Raw genomic sequence first — 21,593 nt, 5'->3', positions numbered from 1 at the left:
TTCCCCCCCCCTTCCAAATTTTTCCATGTTTCTCTTCATTTTTTATTCATCTCCATCCCTTTTTCTTTCATTTATATTTCCTACTTTACATCATGCCTCCCTTCCAACCCTTTCTATGATTTCTTATTACTTTAATTCTTCTTACTCCATCTGTTTTTTTTTATTTCCTATTCCTAAAAATTCTGTTATTTTAAACATGTAAGTCATCCCTTATGTTACCTATATGTATCTGAAGCTTTCGTGATCATTAATTTTTTTACTCATATGGCTCTCTTTGTGAGGTACAGTGTGGGTTTTAGCAGAGAGTTAGTGGCCTAGGAGTGCATTCATTAATGTCCTCAGAGAAATAGCCATTTGGTGTGTGTGTGTGTGTGTCAGATGCATTAAAACACCACTGTTACTGTGGTCACAGGGGCAAATATTTCAATTTAGGTGCTTTTTTATGCTTGAATGATTCATAAGTCAGTGTTTAGTGGTTTAACAAAGAATTAAAAAAAAAATTAAATAACCATTTTGAAACTGAAAAAGTAGCCAATGTCCAAAAAAAACGAAAAGAAAGACGGGCTACTAGGAAGGAAAATATAAAGAGACATAGGACACAGCACTGCATTTCTTCACATTGAATTTCTGTTTTCTGTGAGTTAATGTCTGCTAGAGGAGGTCAAGATGCCCTTCATTGTTTTACTATGCCAATGTGCATTATATCAGTCGGTGCTGTGGCAATGCTGAAAAGCCTCCTCCTAACATCATCCCCTCTGGGATATTCTGAGAGTTGCTGATGACCTTCTAATTCCCTGATCCCTGAGGAGAAACCCAAGATATTCAGCCCTGACTAGATGCTGCTAATCCTCCAGCAGGGCACTTAGAAATAGATATGGTTCTCGTTAATGTCTTCAGTTGATCTACCTCCCTGAGAGTCACAAAGAAGGAACGCCATACATATTCATGGAGAACTCAAGCTTGAAGCTACTTTGTAAGTGTTTTCTGATAGGAATCAGTCTCAAAGGACCACGTCCCTGTTGTTGTTGTTGTTATTGTTGTGTCTAAAAACTATCTGTAATGTGCTTGGAGGGTTCATGAATATTTAGTGACCCATAAAAAAAAGACTCACGATAACAATGGGCTGAGTATTTTGGGTGGTTACTCTTGAGGCTTGATTGCACTGATAATTATGTTGGATTTGTTAATAGGAAAATCAGGCAGAACAGAATGTAATAACACAGTGAGCTGGATAAAATATAATATATTTGAGCAGCTTATATAACAGAATCACATTTTGTGGGACAGAAAATGTAGGTATTGTAGATTAAAGAGTGTCAATCCCACTCTGGCAGACACAGTTTCCACCATCCTTTAGACTTTTCTAAAGCTACAACTTCCAGCCTGACACAGCTCTGCTCTGTGTAATTACAATTGGCTCACAGGAGGCTTGAGAAGTTGAGAAGCTTGCTATACTTTTTAGGTCAGCTTCAATCACCCTCCAAGCAGAGGACGTCTTCAAATGCAAACCTCTTGACCAGTCAGATGCCGGATGTATTCTTTTCCCAAACGGTTCATGAGTGAGAACGTACACATTAGTACAGAATGACTAACAGCACCTTACAGGGATCATAAATTACAAATGTATGAGGAGCTTTCTGAAGTGTGAGCCAATAAAACATTAATGACTGTAGCATGAGACTGCTAACAGGAGCATGATGTCTACAAAAAGGTTACGCATGAGACAGGTGATACAACCCATATGTAAAAGAGAGTAAATCAATGTAGAATGCAGTGGTGACTGGAACTCAAGTTAAGATCATCAATGTCAGAAACAAATATTTTTCTGTTCTTTAATGTGGTGCACGTGGGCCCCTGCCATCAAAACAGACACCAGAAATAAAATCCCTGGGGTAATCAGCTAAAAACTGCATGTAGGCAGGACTCTACAGTCAACTCAACTCCAAGCTGTCAAGCTCTGAGTTATGTTGACAGAGATATGCTGCATGTTCTCACACATGCTGCACAAAAACATCCAGTCCTGCTATTACAGAAAGCAGAAGAAAGAGATACTTTTGGTTTCTACCTCCTTCACAGGGGGTCACCACAGTGGCTCATTCTGCACTGAATACTTTTCCTCATGCAACCCCCCAAAAGTTTGTCTGCTACAAAAGGGCAAAGATTTAACTAGTTATCCCTTTGCGAATGTAAAATAGAAGACTTCATGTCATCGCTGCATCTTTTTCAGTTCACATCTGAAGTTATATCTGTGTTGTGGAAGCTACAAAGAAGTCACTGATGTATACAGCTAAAACCGGTGTAGCACAACATTACGTTCAAATTGAAATTTGATTTCAGCACACTGGATTAGCCAAAAGACGATACATACTCACCAGCCACTTTATTAGGTACACCTGTTCAGCCGCTCTTTGACACACATAACTAATCAGTAAATTACATAACAGTACCTCAATGAAATTCTCTAAGGAATATTTTGAGCGTGTTGTTGAATCTATTCCACGGAAAATTAAGGCAGCTCTGAAGTCAGAAGTCAAAATGGGGACTGAGCTGGTGGCAAGTTTACATGGCTAGCTTTCATCGTTGGCATTTACTTTATGCCAATCTGTAACTCCTTAGTATCTCAGCGTAAAGTGTAATCATCATAATGGAGTGTGAGTGAATTGGGCACAGCAAGAGCTCTGTTATTTAAGGCTGACTGCACACATTTAACTTTTTAAGGGAATAAATGATGCTTTATAAATATCATGTTATTGAAGCATAACTGAACACACAGATCCTTTCTTCTCCTCCACATTCAGAGTAGAGCTTGATCAGCATTTTTAAGCCACAAGATACAATTCAAAAATATTGGACTTTTTATTAAAATGCAATGAAAAACCTCTTGAAGACACAGAAAACACAATAAATCACATTACACCAGACACACAAACACTGTGCAACTTATAGACAATATGGGATTCATTCATGGATGGGCTAAACTTGCTGACCTTGCACAATTAACAGCGAGGCCATAGCTGCTGCGGCAATAATGTTTTTACCTGTATGCTTCCAAATGTCTGCAAAGCAGTGAAGCAGTAACATGAGAGGCCTGAAAATAAGAAGTGCATTTTTGTGCATGACTTTGATTGAAAAAGTCCACCCGTTAAAGCACCTGTGACTGTATATATTCAGTGGGTTAACGGGAACCTTTGCTGTTATTGACTTTTCCGCTTGGGTGACCAGACGAAGTTCGAGACTGAGACTAATTGAAAGAGCAGAAGGCCTCGGGGGCATTTCAGATGAAAACCTGCAAAATGCAGCAAACTGTTATTACTGCTGCCATTAAGTATGCTTCTTCAATGTGCTGAGGAAAATCACAGGTGAACAAAACAAAAATACATCAAGGAAATAGCCTGGGATCTATCTGGCAAAGAATAAATTCCAATTTTGTCAGTACAGCATTGGTTAAAATGCACGACATGGAGGCATGTAGTCCCAGTAGATCAACTTAAGGCACTTTTTTTTTCTGGCTAACTTTTTAGATTTGCATTCCAAGAAGTGTAAAGCTTCAGGATTTCATATCTAGGACTCTTATAAGAGAAGGACTTTTCCAATTTAAAAAAAAAAAAAAAAAAAAAGTCATACTTTGCCCTTGATGCATCATCTTTAGCTTATATTGCTCAAGCAAAACAACAAATACAAAAATACACCAAATCTACACAGACTTGAACACATGTCCCCTGTCAGGGTTATCTCTTGGTATTTTCACATGCTGGGATGACACAAATAATAATTCCCCTGTCGTTGAATTGCAAAGCAGATCAAAAATGTGTTTTGTTAGGTCACCGTGACCTTCACATGACACCACAACAAATTCTGACAAGTTCATTCTGGAGTTCAACTAAACCACAAGAAAGTCCCTCAAGGTGTTTGAGATTTGACAAATATCACACTCACAAAAATGAGACAGACAGACATAGAACAAAATGACCATCTTCCTTTGCTTTATCTTGCTTAACAATCTCTGTCTCTCATAGCTTGTTGACTGATGCTTCCACAGTCCAACAATTCACCCCCCACCTCTTTCATGTCATCATTAAATATTCATCGTGCTCCTCAGGGATCGCCTCTCTAGATCGGAGTGACATTAGGGCAGCAGGTGGCAAAGCTGCTTGCCATTAATTACAAACATCTCCAGGCAGGTGTGAACCCTCGCCCAATACTTTTCATTTAGCAGGTACTGGGACTCATATAAAACACAGCTAAATATCTTAGTCCTACAACATAAACTGTGACAAGCAAGCAAAGAGGTATTTTCATGCGCATTTACAGTCACAACCCAGGGTGCGAATAATGAGTCGATTTCCAAAAAAGCTCTTTTTGAGCAAAACACTTTTCTCTCTGTCTTTTACAGTTTCAAAATAAGAAAATGGGGAAAAGCCTAAAAGGAAAAGTTTTGTAGATTTCAGTAGCGCTACCTTTGGCAAAAATCACAGCGTGGAGAATCTTTTTGTAGCATTTAGAAGGATTTCACTTCTTGTTTTGTTTGGGGGATTTTTTCCTACTTTTCCTGCAAAAGCATTGCACTTCTGTTAGATTCTTGGGCGCCTCTCATATGTGTTACTCTTCTAATGTCTGGCGGCAGAGTTTTTTTGATGGCGTTTAGGTCCCAGGATTGTGAAAACCATGGCAAAAGCAGAACCTTTAAAATACAGACAGTGTGATATTTGCTTCCAGAAGATGTTGGTGAAATGTACTTCACGTCAATGGCTGCAACACAAACAACGAATGATCAATTCCCCCCATGGGGTGTAGCTTTCTTCCTTTTTATATTTAAACATATGTTATCTCATGATGATGGAAAATTCAGTTTTAACTTCTGAATACAGGAAAAGCTTCAGGCTCATTTAGATATTTATTTGCAAACTCCTGTTATTGAGCTTTTCTTCTATGTGCAGGTGTTGCTGCCCAGTGCACCAGAGCTCCAATATTTCTAATAACAGTCACTTTTAAGATTCACTATGACTGCTAAAAACACCTCCTTGTTGTATAATTGTCTTCTCCAGCTTTGTGGGTGCTCCAGCTCTAATTTAAGTTAGTGATCTTTATAAAACTCTTCTGAGCCATCAAATCTCTTGTAGTGCCCAAATCTTTGATCTTCGCCCTTTGCTTACTTCTCTACAAGTATGCAAAACATAAGGAATTCCACTAACCTTAACCTTCTTCTCAGTTAAGTTTGGTAACATTTTGCCAACAGTTGCACAAAATTTTACTTATAAAGATTCATGCATATTGGTTCTCTGTTTTAGTTCTCGTTTTTAATGTGTCCAAATATGCATTTTAGGGCCCAGTTCATCTTGATTCAAATTATTTTTAAAGCAGAAAAAAAACAAAACATTACTGCCATTTGCAGTGCATGACTATGCTTGGCACTTTAATTCCACCTACTCAGAAAAGGCAGGCGGGCAGACAAACTGGCAGGCGGGAGAGTGGATAATGGAGAAATCACTCAGGCATCTTGACACAAACTACCAAAAAATAAATAATAAAAAAGTATAGATGCTGGAAACTACTGACAGACAGATGCAAAGAGACCATTATCAGAGAGGCAATGCACTGTCAGTGACATGCACACTGACAGGTGATACATCAAAGAGAAGCGGAAGCTTTCAGAAAAGAAGATGCAATCATCAAGCCACAGCTTGATTTTTATGATGGGTCCGTTATCAGCCTCTCACATGCCAAAGATGCGTCTCTCCCTGCTGTCTTGCTTTCATCTTTTCATTGCTTCCTTTCAATAGACTCTTACATTTTATACAAAATTCTGACCACTTGAGAAAACAGCAGAAGCAGAAGTTTAGAAAAGGTTTGAATCATCTAAAGAACTTAAATATTACAAGTAAAGATGTGTAATGCATTCAGGAGTTGCAAACAATTACATGTATTTTCCCCCCAGAAAAACAACAGCAAAAACACAACAGAACAGAAAGTAGGGGTATTTCACATCACTGGAGCAAAATTATTATCAAAAATATGTTATTACTTCTCCTGAGGACCAACTGAGTTGGTGTAATGATGTGATGACTAACATCCACTTGTTGCATGAGTCACCATCCCAACGCCATTTAAAGATGATGGCCTCATCTTACTTTGCATAAAACAGTTTTTAGCCATTACACACACACTTAAAATGCAGTGCATAATAATGCACTCAGTAAGGTCAACAATCAGCAGCTATGAAGTGTGTACACTGACAACAGAAGTCAAAGGCAACCTGCAGTCAATAATGGGTAAATACACGCACACATACACATCCAGCATTAAAGTAAAATGATTCATATCATACTTGTACTTATTTAGTCTATTTCAGAGTGCCTTTGCTGAGATGGTCTGGCTCATGACTCACCGGTGTTAAGGACGGTGGCTCACACCATGAGCATGAATGTGTCTGTTGATTCATGTGAAAGTTGTGTGTTCAGAGGGATGTAATTATTTTTGTTGAGAAGTTCTTAAATAATCATATATATTACTTTTAATTATAATATTAATGGATCTGGTTTCAGTTTAACTGGTGAATCTAAATTGCCCATGGTTGTCCGTCTCTCTGTGATAGCCCTGCATCAGGGTAAGAACATTCAATGACTGGTGATTCAACAACATTGCTTCATGGTCAGCACTCTATTTGCTCAAAACAGACCATTTGCATTAGTGCTGATGCCACACATCCCATCTATTATACTTTTTATTATCCGAATCTGTAAAATTTACTATTAGCTATATTTAAAAATGATATACTAAATCCTCAAACTTAGTGGAGTTGAAGGATAAAATAGAACAGATTTGAAAATATAAAGAAAAGTAAAGAAAATGTACTTTCTGCAGTTACTTAACGTGTCATTTTACAATGTGACAAATTCACACATTCAATAGAAAAAGAAAAAAGGTCAATTAATGAAGTCATAAGAAACTGTTTCAGATGCACTAATGTTGATTAATGTTGAAAAAATGTTTTCTTTATTATCTCACTTGCATTTTTTAAAGCTTGCTAAAAATATTGCGCCTTTTTTTTTCTTTGCAGCCTATTTTTTATAAAAAATGTTGCTTTAGAACAGCCCACCTGCAGCGTATGTGCAAACACTGATGTAAGACACACAGTCTGCTGCCTGCGTTTATCTCCCCTGGTTCCTTAACAGTCGTCACATCTGTTGAGCATCGTTATCAGGTTGCTGTTGTACATTTTGCGTACATATGTGTGTGTCCGTAACACAATTATCTACTTGGAAAGATAACGCTGCCTGATAATCACACTAAAATGTCAATTTAAGATTGATAAACCGACTGTTGAGCATGTCCCATTTACCTATAAAGCTGCTATCAAAACAACTGACCACAGATTCAAATATGCCTTCCAGTGCAACTGCAAACTACCGAAGACAACCACATAAAGGTGTGTTGACTGGCTCAGTATTATTGGAGTGAGAGGTCAGACAGTAAATCAGCTATTACACTTCTAGTTCCATTTAGAATTAGAAAGGTCACAATGACATGAAATGACTTTAAATCAAAAGGGAACTGGTTAAAAAAAAAACAAAAAAAAAACGCTTTAAGCATTCAGCATCTTTGTAGTAAAGCTGCACTGAGCATGTGTTTTAGGACCTGATATCTTATGCACTGCGATCACTGCTCAAAACAGTGAGTGGGCGCATACATGGGCACGCATCACATCTCAGGTCATTTGTGGCAAATGTTCTTCACATGCCTCAGGACGTTCTACAACTCTGCATTGACAGTCTGACTGTGGGGGACAAATTCATGGTGCATGGCTCTATCAGTGGTGAAAAAACAATTAACATGCTTGTGATCACACTTTATGATCTGATGAGCCGCCTTCAGGCTTTGATACTGTGGGATTTTCCATTGTAAATTCCCTTTCGGTTCTGTTGTAGCTATATATAAAATATATAAAAATTTCCCACTCGCCCTGTGGGTGGTCTTTATCCTTCAAGCTTGAGGGTCCTGCACAGTATCTTTGATGTTCATAGGGCTGCACTTTTCTGGGCAGAGATGTCATTCCTGGAATCTGCTTGAGCAACTTACCCATTTTGGGGGTCACTACTCCAAGTACTCTGATTATCAAGGGTAGCACTATTGCTTTTACCGTCCACATCTTTTCTGGCTCCCTTCTCGGGTTTCTCGAGTATCTTTTGTTCCTTCTTCCTCTTGTTGCTATCACTTCGTGTAACTACCTCTGCTACTACAGTCTTCTTCCTCTGCTTGTCCACCACTACCATGTCTGGATCTTAACTCGTTATTCTCAACCACCCTATTATCCCATTTTGACCATGGGGCTTCCTGGCCATACTTATCATAGATGTTCCTGTACACTATGCTGGCCACTTGGTTATGCCCTGCCTGCTTGCATTGTACACACTGCTGTTACAGTATGTGCTGGATTGTCCCTGAGACCATCTCAGATTTGCCTAATCAATATTTATGCCATTTTTTTGTTTTATAGATGTTTTTCTAAAACACATTTCTGTTTTTCGTTTACAACTATCAGAATTAAAAAATGACTAAAGTTTGTATCCCATCTACTATTATTATTTTTTATCAACTTTTACTGGAGTATTTCTTTATTCTAGTAGCTGTACTTCTACTTCAGAATGTGTGCTTTTTCCAAGTCTGAATACCACAGAAAAGAACAGTCGTTATCATTCTCAGCCCATGGGAAGTGAGGAAAATAGGCAGGCGTGCTGACCTGAGTGACTTTTGGAAGGGCCAAATTATTATTGCCAAGTGACTCGACCAGAAGCAACGCAATCCTTTCAGTAACAGTGAATACCTACCAAACATGGTCTGAGCTGGGGAAAAAAAAATCTAACCAGGATATTTGCTTTGACATGGTATGTGCTGAAACAAGTCTGAGCCATGGCAGCAACTTAAAATAATCATGTACTGTTCAGTCGTGGTAAGACTCCTTGCTTTTAAGACACGAATAAGACTTGGTTTCAGTGCATTTCATTCAAGGTCCTGTTTTAAAATATAGATATTTCTGACATTTCACAGATGAAATGACTAAAGCACAGAGAAATATTCTAATCCCTATTAATCATTACATTTCATCCTCATTATGTAACATATTCATGCTCATTGATATGTTTTGTTCCTGTGCCAAGATGACAACATAATTTACAGCTGATTCAAATCCTCTGTAACACCACTGACCTTCTCTCTCAGCTCTCTGTGCTGCCGCTGCCTCTGTCATATCTCTGTGCTTTCTGCATTGGCAGGAGGAACACACCCATCTTCACAGTCACGTAAATGCACACACTTTAACAGACAATCCTCAGCACTACCTTCATAATAAGACTAGACTTCTTTGAATTATTCAACATCTGCTCTGTTCACAGATGAAAAAAGATAAATTATAAATAAATTGCTGCTGATGACTAATTCAGTAAAATTAACTGGGCAATTCCCATGAGATAAATGAAGGTAAATGGACACAGTGTAAGATAATGACTATACCAGCTTTTGTAAGAAATCCTTCAATTACAAAAATGTCTCCATTATCCACATTAACTTAGATAAAAGTGAGCCTACCTCTCGTTGTCTTTACAACAGTAGTAGGAAGTCTCTGCAGTTTGCCTGCATCATAGACCCCACCCCCATATGTTGCACATATTAAGTACTACCACAAATAACATCAGCGGAAAGTGAAATATGAATCAATGTTGTTCCCTGGTGAATGTGCGAATCACGCCTGCTGCACTTAAAAATGGAAGCTTGATGTTTACATACTTCTCCGTCATCAGTGAGGTATGAAAATCCTGACACACGTGAGTCTGAGGTTCATTAGTACAAATGAGAAAGTGCCAGGTGACGTCTGTAGGCAAGCGGAAAAGATAGTGGAGGAGGATATTAGAGAACATTTACAGATAAGAATAATGATTAGTATACAGTAAGGGGCAGGTGGCTCCACGGTGTACTGGTTTACATATTTGCGTAACAAGCGAGAGATCCTCCTTGAGCATCTGCCATAAACACCAGCCAAATCAAACATGCAGAGCCACCCGCTTCGGCCACGCCCTGTCAATAAGGAAGCGGTTGAAAGCAGCTTTACGAAGGCAAAGACAGTACTTTGTGTTTTAGTTATTTTGAAGTATAGTAAATGCATTATGTAACATGGTGTGTTATTTAACCCCCCCACCAAAAACACAACCTATTATTCATTTCATTCTTTTATCCAGCTCAGAAAGAGGTTGGTTTTCTATGACTCACAATAAAAACATGGTTGACTCTCTTACACACACACCACTAGACAAGAGCATTAAAGTGTTTACCAGGACAGGGCTACTGCAACGATATTTGTGCATCCCATAACGCAGTGATAACCATGGACTCATCCATTGTAGCTGAAGAGCATGAATGAATCTTGCCTAGAGTTGCACTGCACTGATAAAAGGTCTTAAGTACAATACAGACTACAAGCAGGAAGACATTAATTAGTATTCAAGATGTGATCCATGTCTCTTAAATGTGTCAGGGACATTTTATAGACCACTCCTAGACAGAGCGCTACTAGAACACTGGAGAACTGAGACTGTGTTGTGATATTTCATCTGTTCTGGGCTGTAGTCTGTGGTCAGTTGTAACTGATTTAATCCTCAGAAATAAAGATATTTATTAGGGCTGTGCCATATCATAAAGTCCACGATAATACTGGTATAATTAAAATACCAGTATTATATGGGGTAGCTGTAGCTCAAGAGGTAGAGCAGGTCATACACTAATTGGAAGGTTAGTGGTTTGATCCTTGACTGCTCCAGTCTGCATGCCAAATACATACATACATACATAGAAAAAACTGCTTCTTTAAAGTGCTTTAAGTGCTCCAGCAGAGCAGAAAAATGTGATGTTAGAACCAGCTGATTTATGTTTTAACCTTGTTGTGAAGCACTTTCGTGTACCTTCAGTTTCAAATGTGCTATATAAATAAAGTTGTATTGTATTGTACAAAAATCTGCGTGCATACACAATAATGACCAAGCCCAGCTATGTCTGAGAGCGAGAGCTGGGTGTCAGTCTCCAATGGCAATTTACTAGCTAAAAAAAAGAGGTTACTTTAAAAACCTCCAGCAAAGCAACATTTTTTGCAACTGTTCATTACTTAAAGGAAAAAAGGCACACCAGCAACTACAATAAGACTACAAAGGCACAAGAAGAAGGGATGCTAGCAGCTGGTGATGTGATACCCCAAAAGTCAACAAATAACTCATCGAGTATTGCTAGAGCATTTGCCAGCTGTGGTCACAATCAAGTGTGTGGGGATGGAGAGGGGGGACCCAAATGACATTTGACATTAACTTTGTCACTATTAAACTAAAGCATTAAGCTGTATATAATGCGTCACTAATACTGCATTATAATCTTCCAGCTGCTGGCACCTCACTTCAAATTAGGTAATATGACATCAGTGACAGCAGCTCACTTATAGATGCTGATGCCTGCAAGTTGCAATCTCCAATAAGGACGCCTTAAATATAAATCATCAATTATATAATTATTGCAAGTTTCTTTGAAATATAGTGACATAAGGCCATATGACCAACCCCCAGAGTTAAAATGATCTGTTCCTAGCTCACTGGGCAACTTTCAGTATACTGGTTAGCCCACATGCCAGTACGAGATGAGCCCCCTGGAAATTTTGTTCAGAGATCAGACAGAAGCAGGGAAAGAACTTAAGTCAAGGGTGGTAATGCATATCAGTCGGTAAGGATGATTCATAAATTCACACACACTGTAAAGCACAATTTGCAGATCACCACAAACTGAAAAAGAAACATTAATTTTAAGCCCACTGAATGAGAAAACGCTATAGGCAATATAGGTCTTATGACATATTTTTTTAAGACATTTTCTTAAAAATGACAATTTCACTGATCAGGTGTTTCCGCTCAGTATGTTTAACCCTTTTTGTCTAATTCTAGCACCGTAAGTGCAAGGGGATAAGAGAAACATAGTCCAAACAATGGCCGCTGAACCTGTGTTCTTCCCACACATATTACTGTTACACTGAGTTAACATATAGCTTTAAATATTGAGATAATAATGAATTCTTCAACTGGGCTCTGGCTGTTCGGAGAATGTGAGGGAGGACAGAAACACAAGCACACAGTTACAGAAGAACAGGTTAGGTAATACAACATTAAACTATATCCATATAAACTTCATATAAACATCCCATATCTCATTTCACTACTATAGAAATACATGCTGAAAAATGAAACTACTGCCCAGCCGAGGCGAAATCTGTGGTTGCATAAGAGATCTATCACTTTGGGTGCAGCAGACATAACTGACAGCTGAGAGCAGCTCCCTTGTCTCTTACTAGAGGTGAGAAGTGATGCTCTTCTCTCAACCACTCTGTCAAATGAAGGACTGAAGTATTCCTTCTCTCTGTTGTCCTTAAATGAAATACATTGTGAAAAAGAAGCAGCAGGAAAGGTTGTTTTTCCAAGTACAGGCATAAAAGGAAGGTTTGTTGGAGTAATGGCTTCTTTTTGAGCATTTTGTGTTTCTTTTTCTCTCTGGCATCATTTCCCTTTGTTTCTTCATTCAGACAACATTTCTTATCTAAGCTATAAATACATTTTGTTAACTTTTGTTTTCTTTCTCTAGCTTTTATAATTTCCACTTATCCCCCAGCTGGTCGCAGCAGATGGTTGCCCATTCTTGAGCCCGATAAGGCAGTGGGCTCTTCCGGTTAAAAGAGTTTTTCCTTCCCACAGTTGCCAAGTCTTTGCTCATAGTGGATTATCTGAATGTTGGGGATCTCTCTCTAATATTGTAGGGATTTTACCTTGCAATATAAAGCTCCTTGAGGCAACTGTTGTTGTAAATTGGCATTATCAAAATAAAACTGAATTAAATTCAGATAAATTCCCTGTTGCTATTTGGAACTGTGGGATTGAGTTAAACCTGAAAAAAATGCATCCCTTCAGGCTCCAGCATTTAAAAGGATAAACAAAACATTATTTTTTTAGCAAGAATATGCATGAAATGCCAAACGGGATGCCAGTGAGGGAAGTGACAGGAAAATGAAGGAAAACTTAATGTATGATGGATGTGAACAATTACAGTTGATATTGGTTTCTCAGTGCATGAAAATCTCATTGCAACAGACAGAGACGTACAGGCTGACATGCTAAATACTGTTTGGTGATAGATTGATGGACTTAATACTAATACAGGTAGTTTATGCTCACTTCTGTTATCCTTGTGCACAGTGCATGCTTTCTTCTGCACTTTGGTGTTGTGCACCTCCTAATATTGGCATATTACATGCACATGGCCATTCTAGTTGGGCTCAAGTCACAACCAAGAGGAGCTTCACATGCTTTTCAGCGATATAACAATGCAGGACAGTAGATTTTCACAGATGGCGCAGAGGGAGATTGATAAGAGAGTTGAAAAAGATGAGACGTCTCCAGAAGAATTTGAAACAAAAACCTTGCTGTTTTTTTGTTTGTCCATTGTTTTGACTTTTTGTAATAATATTCCAGTCATTATGCTGTGATTTTTTTCCTTAGTTGCTTTGCCTCTTGTTAGGTAGACTGTTTAATTTGGCAGATTTTAATGTCAAATGCCCTTTCTGATGCGACACCAAAATTTCTCACAGGATCAAAGCAGGAATCATTTGCTTGTTAGGCAAATGTGTAAATCACAAACATACACTATATTGTAAAAGCTGTCACTCACCCATTCCAGTCATTCTAGTAACTTCCGTGGCCACAGGTGTATAAAAACAAGCACCTAGGCATGCACACTGGTTCTACAAACATTTGTGAAAGAATGTGTCACTCAGCAGTACTGTGTTAGAAAGCCATTGTGTAACAAGTCCAATCGTGAAATTTCTCATTGAGAAATTTATAAATATTCCACAGTCAACTGTTAGTGGCATTGTAACAAAGTGGAATCGATAGGAAACAATAGCAACTCAGTGAGGAAGTGGTAGAGCGGGGGTCAGGAGATGCTGATGCGCAGAGTCAATCATTACAGACCTCCAAACGTCATGTGACCTTCAGGTTAGCTCAAGAACAGTGTGTAGAGAGCTTCATGGAAAGGGTTTCTATGGCTGAGCAGCTGTGTCCAAACCTTACGTCATAAAATACACTGCAAAATGTCAGATGCAGTGCTAGAAAGCATGCCGGCACTGGACTCTAGAGCAGCGGAGACGTATTCTCTGAAGTGGCGAATAACGCGTCTCTGTCTGGCCATCTGATGGACGAGTCTGAGTTTGGAGGTTGCCAGGAGAACTGTGCTGTCTCACTACATTGTGCCAAATGTAAAGATTGATGCAGGGGGGATTGTGGTGCGGTCGTGTTTCAGGAGTTCATCTTAGCCTCTTAGTTCAAGTGAAAGGAACTCCTATGCTTCAGCATACCACGACATTTTGGAAAATTTCATGCTCCCAACTTTGTGCTAACAGTTCTGGGATGAGCTCTTCCTGTTCCAACATGACTTCGCACCAGTGCACAAAGCAAGGTCCATAAAGACATGAATGAATGAGTTTAGTTTGAAAGAACTTGAGTGGCCTTTACAGTTTAGTCCTAACCACAACCCGATAGAAGACTTCCCAGAAGAGTTGAAGCTGTTTCAGCAAAGGGTGGGCTGACATCAGACAGTAGACAAAAACTTTTAGCAACACAGTGTATGAAAGTAAAATATCAAAATTTATTTCGTGTAATTTCTGAAAACAATCATTTAATATCTGTCATAATTTATTTTTGCTTGGGTTTACACACACTAATACCTGCAAAGTCCCGATCCATTAGCACTTGTATTAACTGTCAACGCACTGACTCTGAAGATGATCACTTGTCCCACTTTTATGCAAATTTTCAATTTCAATTGAACTATAACAAGAGACACAGTTCATTACCCTTAAAAATGAACTTCTCTGGTTAAAATTTTAGTTCCTAAAAACTTTTACATGTGCAAAACAGTGATGTGAAAGTAGAAACGCATTTGAAAGACAGAATTACGCATTTCTGGATCCAGTGATAAATCTGCGACACAAACATTTCTTGGTGTGATTCATTAGGCAGCTAGAGACTTGAATTCACCCTATTAACCTGGTAGGGTTGATATCATATCATCGCCATGAGTGTGGAATAGAGAGCTATGTCTGCTTCCCATTTGTGTTATGACAGTAAGCAAGGTACGGTCTAACCTTTCACTCTTATCTGTAATTTAATCCTTTATAAGCATCCTGCATGGATTTTTGAAGCGAAACACAAATGCAGAGATGCAGCACATTTTGCATTCACACTCACTGTATCTTAAGCCAAACTGTGTACTAGTGCAACTCTAATCCCGAGAACATGTTGAGGTTTAAATGAGATGAGAATGCAATAAACAAGAGGGGAAAGGAAAACATTGCGTCTTGCTGGAGAGCTTTGAAGTGAGAACTGGATCAAATCCCCATACGAAGCAAATTGCCTCTCTTTCCCACCAACTAAAGGGGATCAAAACTGTCTGTCCTAAAAATAAGAATCACTCCCCATCCTTCTTCCTTTCTCTGTGTATTCTCCATGGGAAGACAAACACCACAGACCTTCAAGTTTTCCCTCCAACTCAACAAAGCCCTGGTCTTTCTCTTAAAAACAAACAGATAAGCCGCTCACTGTTGTCACTGTTTAAACAAGTTCACATTCATGTTTACATAGATATCCGTGTCCAGTTTTAAGAGATTATGTAATTATAATCATTCGGTGATCTGTTTTAAACGTAAATTTTTAAAAACCCCAACAAAATATAATAAGAGAAATAGAACTGCAGACGATCCTCGTGAGTCCTAGGCGATCTGTTTCAAGAACTGAACTGCTTAATGCGAAACCATGTAGAAGACAAAGGGAGCTTTGACGAGAGATCATTATTCACGTAATACAGCTCTGTGCTACACTGCGATTAAATAATAAGTCAATAAGGCAAAAGAGCTGAGTAAGTGCTAAACTTTATGCGTCCGGTTCTTTTTCCTCCATTAGCATTAAATGTAGCAGACAGAGGCCTCCTCTGTACTTGGAGAGGCCTAAATGTGCATCAGCATTACGGTGCTATAAGTGTCATAAGAGACATTGCATAAGTAAATAATTCAACCGCTCACCCACCCACAAACTCGTCCAGCCCACACAGGACTATACAATGGTTGGATATTTAGTTTACCACACACAGGGACACACAGACACACACAAACATAAATTACTAGACTGCTGTACATTTATGTAATATTATAACCCTGTTCCCCCCAAAAAGTTGGGAAGCTGTGCAACCTGTGACATAAACAGAATTGCATTTAAATCATGTCAGTGATTTTACAAAGCAAGCTAAAACTAAAAAGCTTTAATTTTAGAGAAATATGAAGAGATTAAACACATAATACAGACTGAAAGCAACACAGCTGCTACAAGTAGATCAGCAGTGTGTGCACATGCTTATAATAAAAAAGTGCTTACAGTAGTTTAGTATTGATGACACTACTTTCTGGGGAAAGTGCTTACAGTATATAAATTTGTGTCTTTCTATGGTAAAGAATTTGTAGATGTAGCGATGACTTGCAGTCACATTAATCACATCTCAATTCTCCGACAAATTTCAGTTTACTCTTTAAACTGGGGCGATCGTGGCTCAAGAGTTGGGAGTTCGCCTTGTAATCGGAAGGTTGCCGGTTCGAGCCCCGGCTCGGACAGTTTCAGTCGTTGTGTCCTTGGGCAAGACGCTTCACCCATTGCCTACTGGTGGTGGTTAGAGGGCCCGGTGGCGCCAGTGTCCGGCAGCCTCGCCTCTGTCAGTGCGTCCCAGGGTGGCTGTGGCTACAATGTAGCTTGCCATCACCAGTGTGTGAATGGGTGGATGACTGGATGTGTAAAGTGCTTTGGGGTACATTTAACACAACGGCAAACCTTACCAAACTTTCCTACAACTGCTTTTTGTACCCAGCCATGTTGCTGAACTATCGCCAGTGAACCTAATTAGTCAAAAACAAGCAAAAAATCTCAGCATGAACATGTAAAGATTTATTTTTACGTTATTCTCGGTTACATGTGGAGTTTGAACTGATTTGCAGTCACTCATCATGGGCATGAATGTTCTTCTTGACAGAAATGGTAGAGGCAATTTCAATCAATTGGTTTCTCATCACAGACCTGGATTTTTAGCGTAGTCCACAAATTCAGTTTCTGTAGGGTTGAGGTCAGAGCTTTAGGACTGCCATTCAATAATCTTATTGATCGTCTCAAGTTTCAACTGTCTAGCTGTTGATTTGAAGTGAAATTGAAGAATTTGGAGGTAGTTCTCTTTTTTTGTTATTCCATACACCTTGTGCAATGATCCAGTGCCACCACCTTGCTTGACAGCTGGCGAAAGCCTCACTTTTATCATCTTTTAAACATACATCTCGTCATTGTGACCAAAAGTAAAGCTAGAATTCTCCTTCTTAGCTCTTCACTGAGTTGCTTGGACTTTCCCATTGTTCTGAGTACATCAGTCCAATAAATTCTGTCAAACAAATCCTTTTATGCTGGCAAATAGAACCTACCAGTTGCAGTCAATCATGATCACGATGATGTTAATAAGCCTGGGCCTTGTCAAGTTAAAAAATGTTTTATTGCCTTCAGCATCAATTAGTAAGTGTGTGTATTTAAGCCTGTATGTATACTTTCAAATGTGTGTGGAGAAGAGAAAAGCCCCCCCAAAATTTCAAATTGCACACCCAATTCTTGTTTTTTAAAAAAGTAATTAAAGATGTGTGCTGCATAATTATTGCATCCTGGAAAAAGAACAGTTCAAATCTTTTAAAAGCACCCAAAATTATTACAACAATCATTCTGATAACAAGTGTATGTAAACTGACCACAACTGTATCTGCCTGATTCTATCAAGAAACGGAATATACAGCAAAAAGATATAGCTGTTTCTACTTTTATTTTAATCTATGTGCATTAAACTGAACAACGCATTTTATGACTTAATGATTATAAGTAGCACATTTTTGCAAATATGATTCTCAGTATCACCTAAGTGAACACCTGTTTCTGTCACATGCATAGACACCTGAATGTGATCAAATGAAGACATGGATAAATTTCTCTATAGTTGCCCATGTGGGACCATGAAACTGGCACATGATAGGCACTGTGATTGCCCAGGGAGACTAAAAAACTAAAGCATGTCGAACTAATTTAAGAAATCAATATCTTATCTTGTGAGACATCTCACACAGGAGATAGTCAGAGTTCTGGGACATGTAAAGTGACTAAATAGCTTTAAAAAGAAAATCCCATTAGAATATGGCCCCATTTAGAAACAACACAATCTGAAAGTGTGTATGAAAGTGCATGTGTGCAGGGAATTGGTTTATGTTTGTTTTTGTTTGGCTCTCGTGATTCAAACTCACCCTAAAGTCGATGCCCACAGTGGAGATGAAGCTGCCGGCCAGGAAAGCTCCGTCTTTGAATCGGACCAGAAGACAGGTTTTCCCCACACCAGAATCTCCAACCAGCATCACCTGCACAGGTATTCCAGCAGGAGTGAGTTAGAGGCATGCGAGGGATATGATCCCCCTCCCCCCCCCCAAAAAAAGTAAATGCCAGAAATAATTGAAATAATTAGCATGAACAGGAGGGAGCTGTTGCTCATTTGTTTAATTAACTATCAGCGTCTGATTGTTTGTCATCGCCGCATCTGAATCATTCGGCTAAATCGGTCCTGGTATTCTGGTGCTTGGCCACGGAAGAAGGTGTACGTGGATGAATGTGTGACTCCTTGCTGCGGCCAGTTGATGTCCTTAAAGCCTTTCTGTAAGTGCATGATGTATTCGTACGCGGCTAACTTTATTGCAGAAAAGCGAGCTGTACATTTCTCTTTTTATTCAGAGCTGTGATTAGGTTAAAGGTTTTATGTGATTACTATTATCAGTTTAGCTGAGGCACTTTGGGACCTGGAGTATGGAAATTAAAAGCGCCTCCTGGGTCCGTAGAGAGGAAGCAGAGAGGACACGAAAGAACCAGGAAGGAGAATAACAAAAAAAGGAGTTGCTCCCACTTCTTTTTATCTTTAAAAATCTTGTTTCTTTTATGACCCCTCCCTCAGAAGCCTCACCCATATTCAGACCTTTGAAGGAGTGTGTAAGAGAAGGTGCTTGGATTCTCTGTCTCTCTTATATTTAATGTGATTATTGACCAGAGAGAGCCATAATACATGGAACATGGCAAAATGCCCGACAAATGACACTTTTTAGAGCACGATCAGATAGAGGTACAGTGCAATCTCTCAAAAGCCTGCTGCTAACCTTGAATCTACAGGTTGGACTATAATCCAGTGCTGAATTATCAAAAGAAATCAAAAGAGAAGGATTAGAGAGAATTTCGAAAGCACTTGTCAGAGCTGTAGGAAATCAGTGTGGCAGCATATGATGCTACTGAAGAAAAGCCAGGCAGTAGAGATTTTCACCAGTAGAAATCTGAGCCCAAACTGAAACAGGTTAATCCAACCTTTTGAAAATATGGAAGTAGAAGCCCTTCATTTAAGTGGCTTACATGGAACAATCCATTCTTTCAAATGGAAAAAAAGCAACACAAAGCCATCTCTCCTCTCACATCAAACAGCTGCTTCAAAAACACGGAGTAGGTGGAAAGGGCCCCTTGAAGCTATGCTGGGAGTACACACAGGGAATCTGTGGGTGTAAATCTGTGTTTGTGTTGAGGTGAAGTGGCAGCTCACACCCAGTACCCTCACATTAGGTTGTGTACACCAACAACTCATCCTGCTTCTGAGGAAAACGTGCTATTAACCGGTTGCACGGAAGGAGCAAATGATTTGTTGGTTGGCTGTTGTAGTGCGATGCGCCCCTTCTCCTGGTTATCGATTGTTTATTGACACAGCTGCTGTCGCGGGTTCGCTGCTGTTTAAATGATAAAGGTGGTGGTAAAACGGAAGACAATGAAAGCTGGGCAGGACAACGGCAGCAGCAGGGATAAAGTAGACTACAATCGGGTTTATCGTGCCTAAAATACACACACATACACAAAAGCATGCATATCATTTGCTCGATATTTAGTTTTTGACCTTCGTGGGTGTGTTGTTTCCCAAATTATACCCCACCGCACCCTTTCATGTTTTCATGCAAAGTCCTCCAACACAGTCGACTTTTGCGTGACTTGGGTTGACTGAGTAACATCGGCGGACACCTTTACCTTGAAAGCGATGTCATAAAACTCGCTGCTGTTGCTGATGGACGGTCTGCTGGGATGGACTACACCATTCATCTGAACGATGCCCGGGCTTCCTCTCGCAGATTTCCCGGTCCCTTTCCCGGAGGGGCTGCCCGCGGACGGGCTGCTGGTCGCTGCTTTGCCTTTGACTGCCTTCTTGCGAGACATGTCTCAAGATTTTATAGTTTGTTTGTTTCTTTAAAAAAAAAAACTATTCTCAACAGACACAAACAAACAAAAAGCAAATCTAACCGGAATCTGCGCAAGGTAGGGCCGAAAAGTTGGAGCAGCGAAGAAGTTAAATCAGGTTATTTTTTTTCACCTGTGTGTTAAACGCATGTTCCTCGACACCTTTCCACTCAAAGTAGGAGTGAATTTGTCGCAAATCGCTGTCGCTTCCGTTGTTGATCTGCCGCTTCCTGCTCTTGATAGGTTGCTCTTTCCAGGACAGCAGCTTCAGCACTGCGCGTAGTAACGGCAAAGCCGAAGGGGGCAGAGCTGAAGTCGATTTAGAGAGGAGGGGGGATTTTCAGGTTTAAACACAATCACGTGACTTCCAAACGCATAACCTCCAATCGACGGGGTCAGGGGCGCTCTCCGTGGTCCTGAAAAAGAAGAGAAGGAACAACAACAACAACAACAACAACAAAAATAAAAAAATAAAATATCAGCGGCACAGCTTTGCTACAGATTTGTGTGCAAGGAATTTTTCCACCTAAAAACGAAGTTTTGCGTTCAATGAAACCTTGATATTTGCAGGACTTTGGGTCAGTGTGTGCTAAAGTACAGAGCATTCAGACATTTCTCTGTCAGCAGTCTGATTTTTATGTAATAAAGGTGATATGTTGTAAAGCCTCATAATAATTTGCATTATACTTTAAAACAGAACTGCTTTTAAAGCAGCTAGTTTTGCTTTTTTAGTAATAAGCTTACCCTACTTTGTGTTACAGAAGCCGTTTTAAGGTGAGTGCGCCAACATTTCCATGTATTATACTGATGATTAGCTTAGATTTTTTGTTTGTTTGGTATGTATGTATGTATGTATCTCTCTCTCTCTCTCTCTCTCTGTCTCTGTCTCTGTCTTTCTCTCTCTCTCTCTCTGTATACATGGCGTGTGGCTGCAGGTCAGTACAAATAATTTTAAAAGGTTCTCTTATACATGAATAATCAAAAGAAAAACAGCTGAAACGCTTCGGCCACCTGTGGAACGTTCTTGTCTTGTGATTTCAACAATGCGTCGCAAGAGGGCGGTATAGCAGTAAGAAACAAAGTCATAGAGCTTAAAACTCAGACCTACAGTTGCACTTTATACTTTGATTTCTAGAAAATGAATATGATTGA

General features: G+C 39.4%; 1 protein-coding gene across 1 annotated transcript in view; it reads right to left on the bottom strand.

The window, feature by feature from the left end:
- LOC102203658 (ras-related protein Rab-26) overlaps positions 1-20,753 on the bottom strand; it is a 54,829-nt gene extending 34,076 nt beyond the window's left edge. Inside the window, exons 1-2 of the mRNA XM_005744350.1 lie at positions 20,235-20,753; positions 18,437-18,547 (exon numbers count right to left, since the gene is read on the bottom strand). Coding sequence (XP_005744407.1) covers positions 18,437-18,547; positions 20,235-20,420 — 297 coding nt within the window. The 5' untranslated portion in view covers positions 20,421-20,753. The remainder of the gene's footprint in view (positions 1-18,436; positions 18,548-20,234) is intronic.
- Positions 20,754-21,593: the final 840 nt, after the last annotated feature.

The sequence above is a fragment of the Pundamilia nyererei genome, unplaced genomic scaffold (genome assembly GCF_000239375.1).
Source record: "Pundamilia nyererei isolate P.nyererei 1_Seehausen unplaced genomic scaffold, PunNye1.0 scaffold00142, whole genome shotgun sequence".
NCBI classification, from domain to species: Eukaryota; Metazoa; Chordata; class Actinopteri; order Cichliformes; family Cichlidae; genus Pundamilia; species Pundamilia nyererei.
Note: the sequence above shows the minus strand (reverse complement) of the source record. Positions and strands in the feature narration are given on the sequence as shown.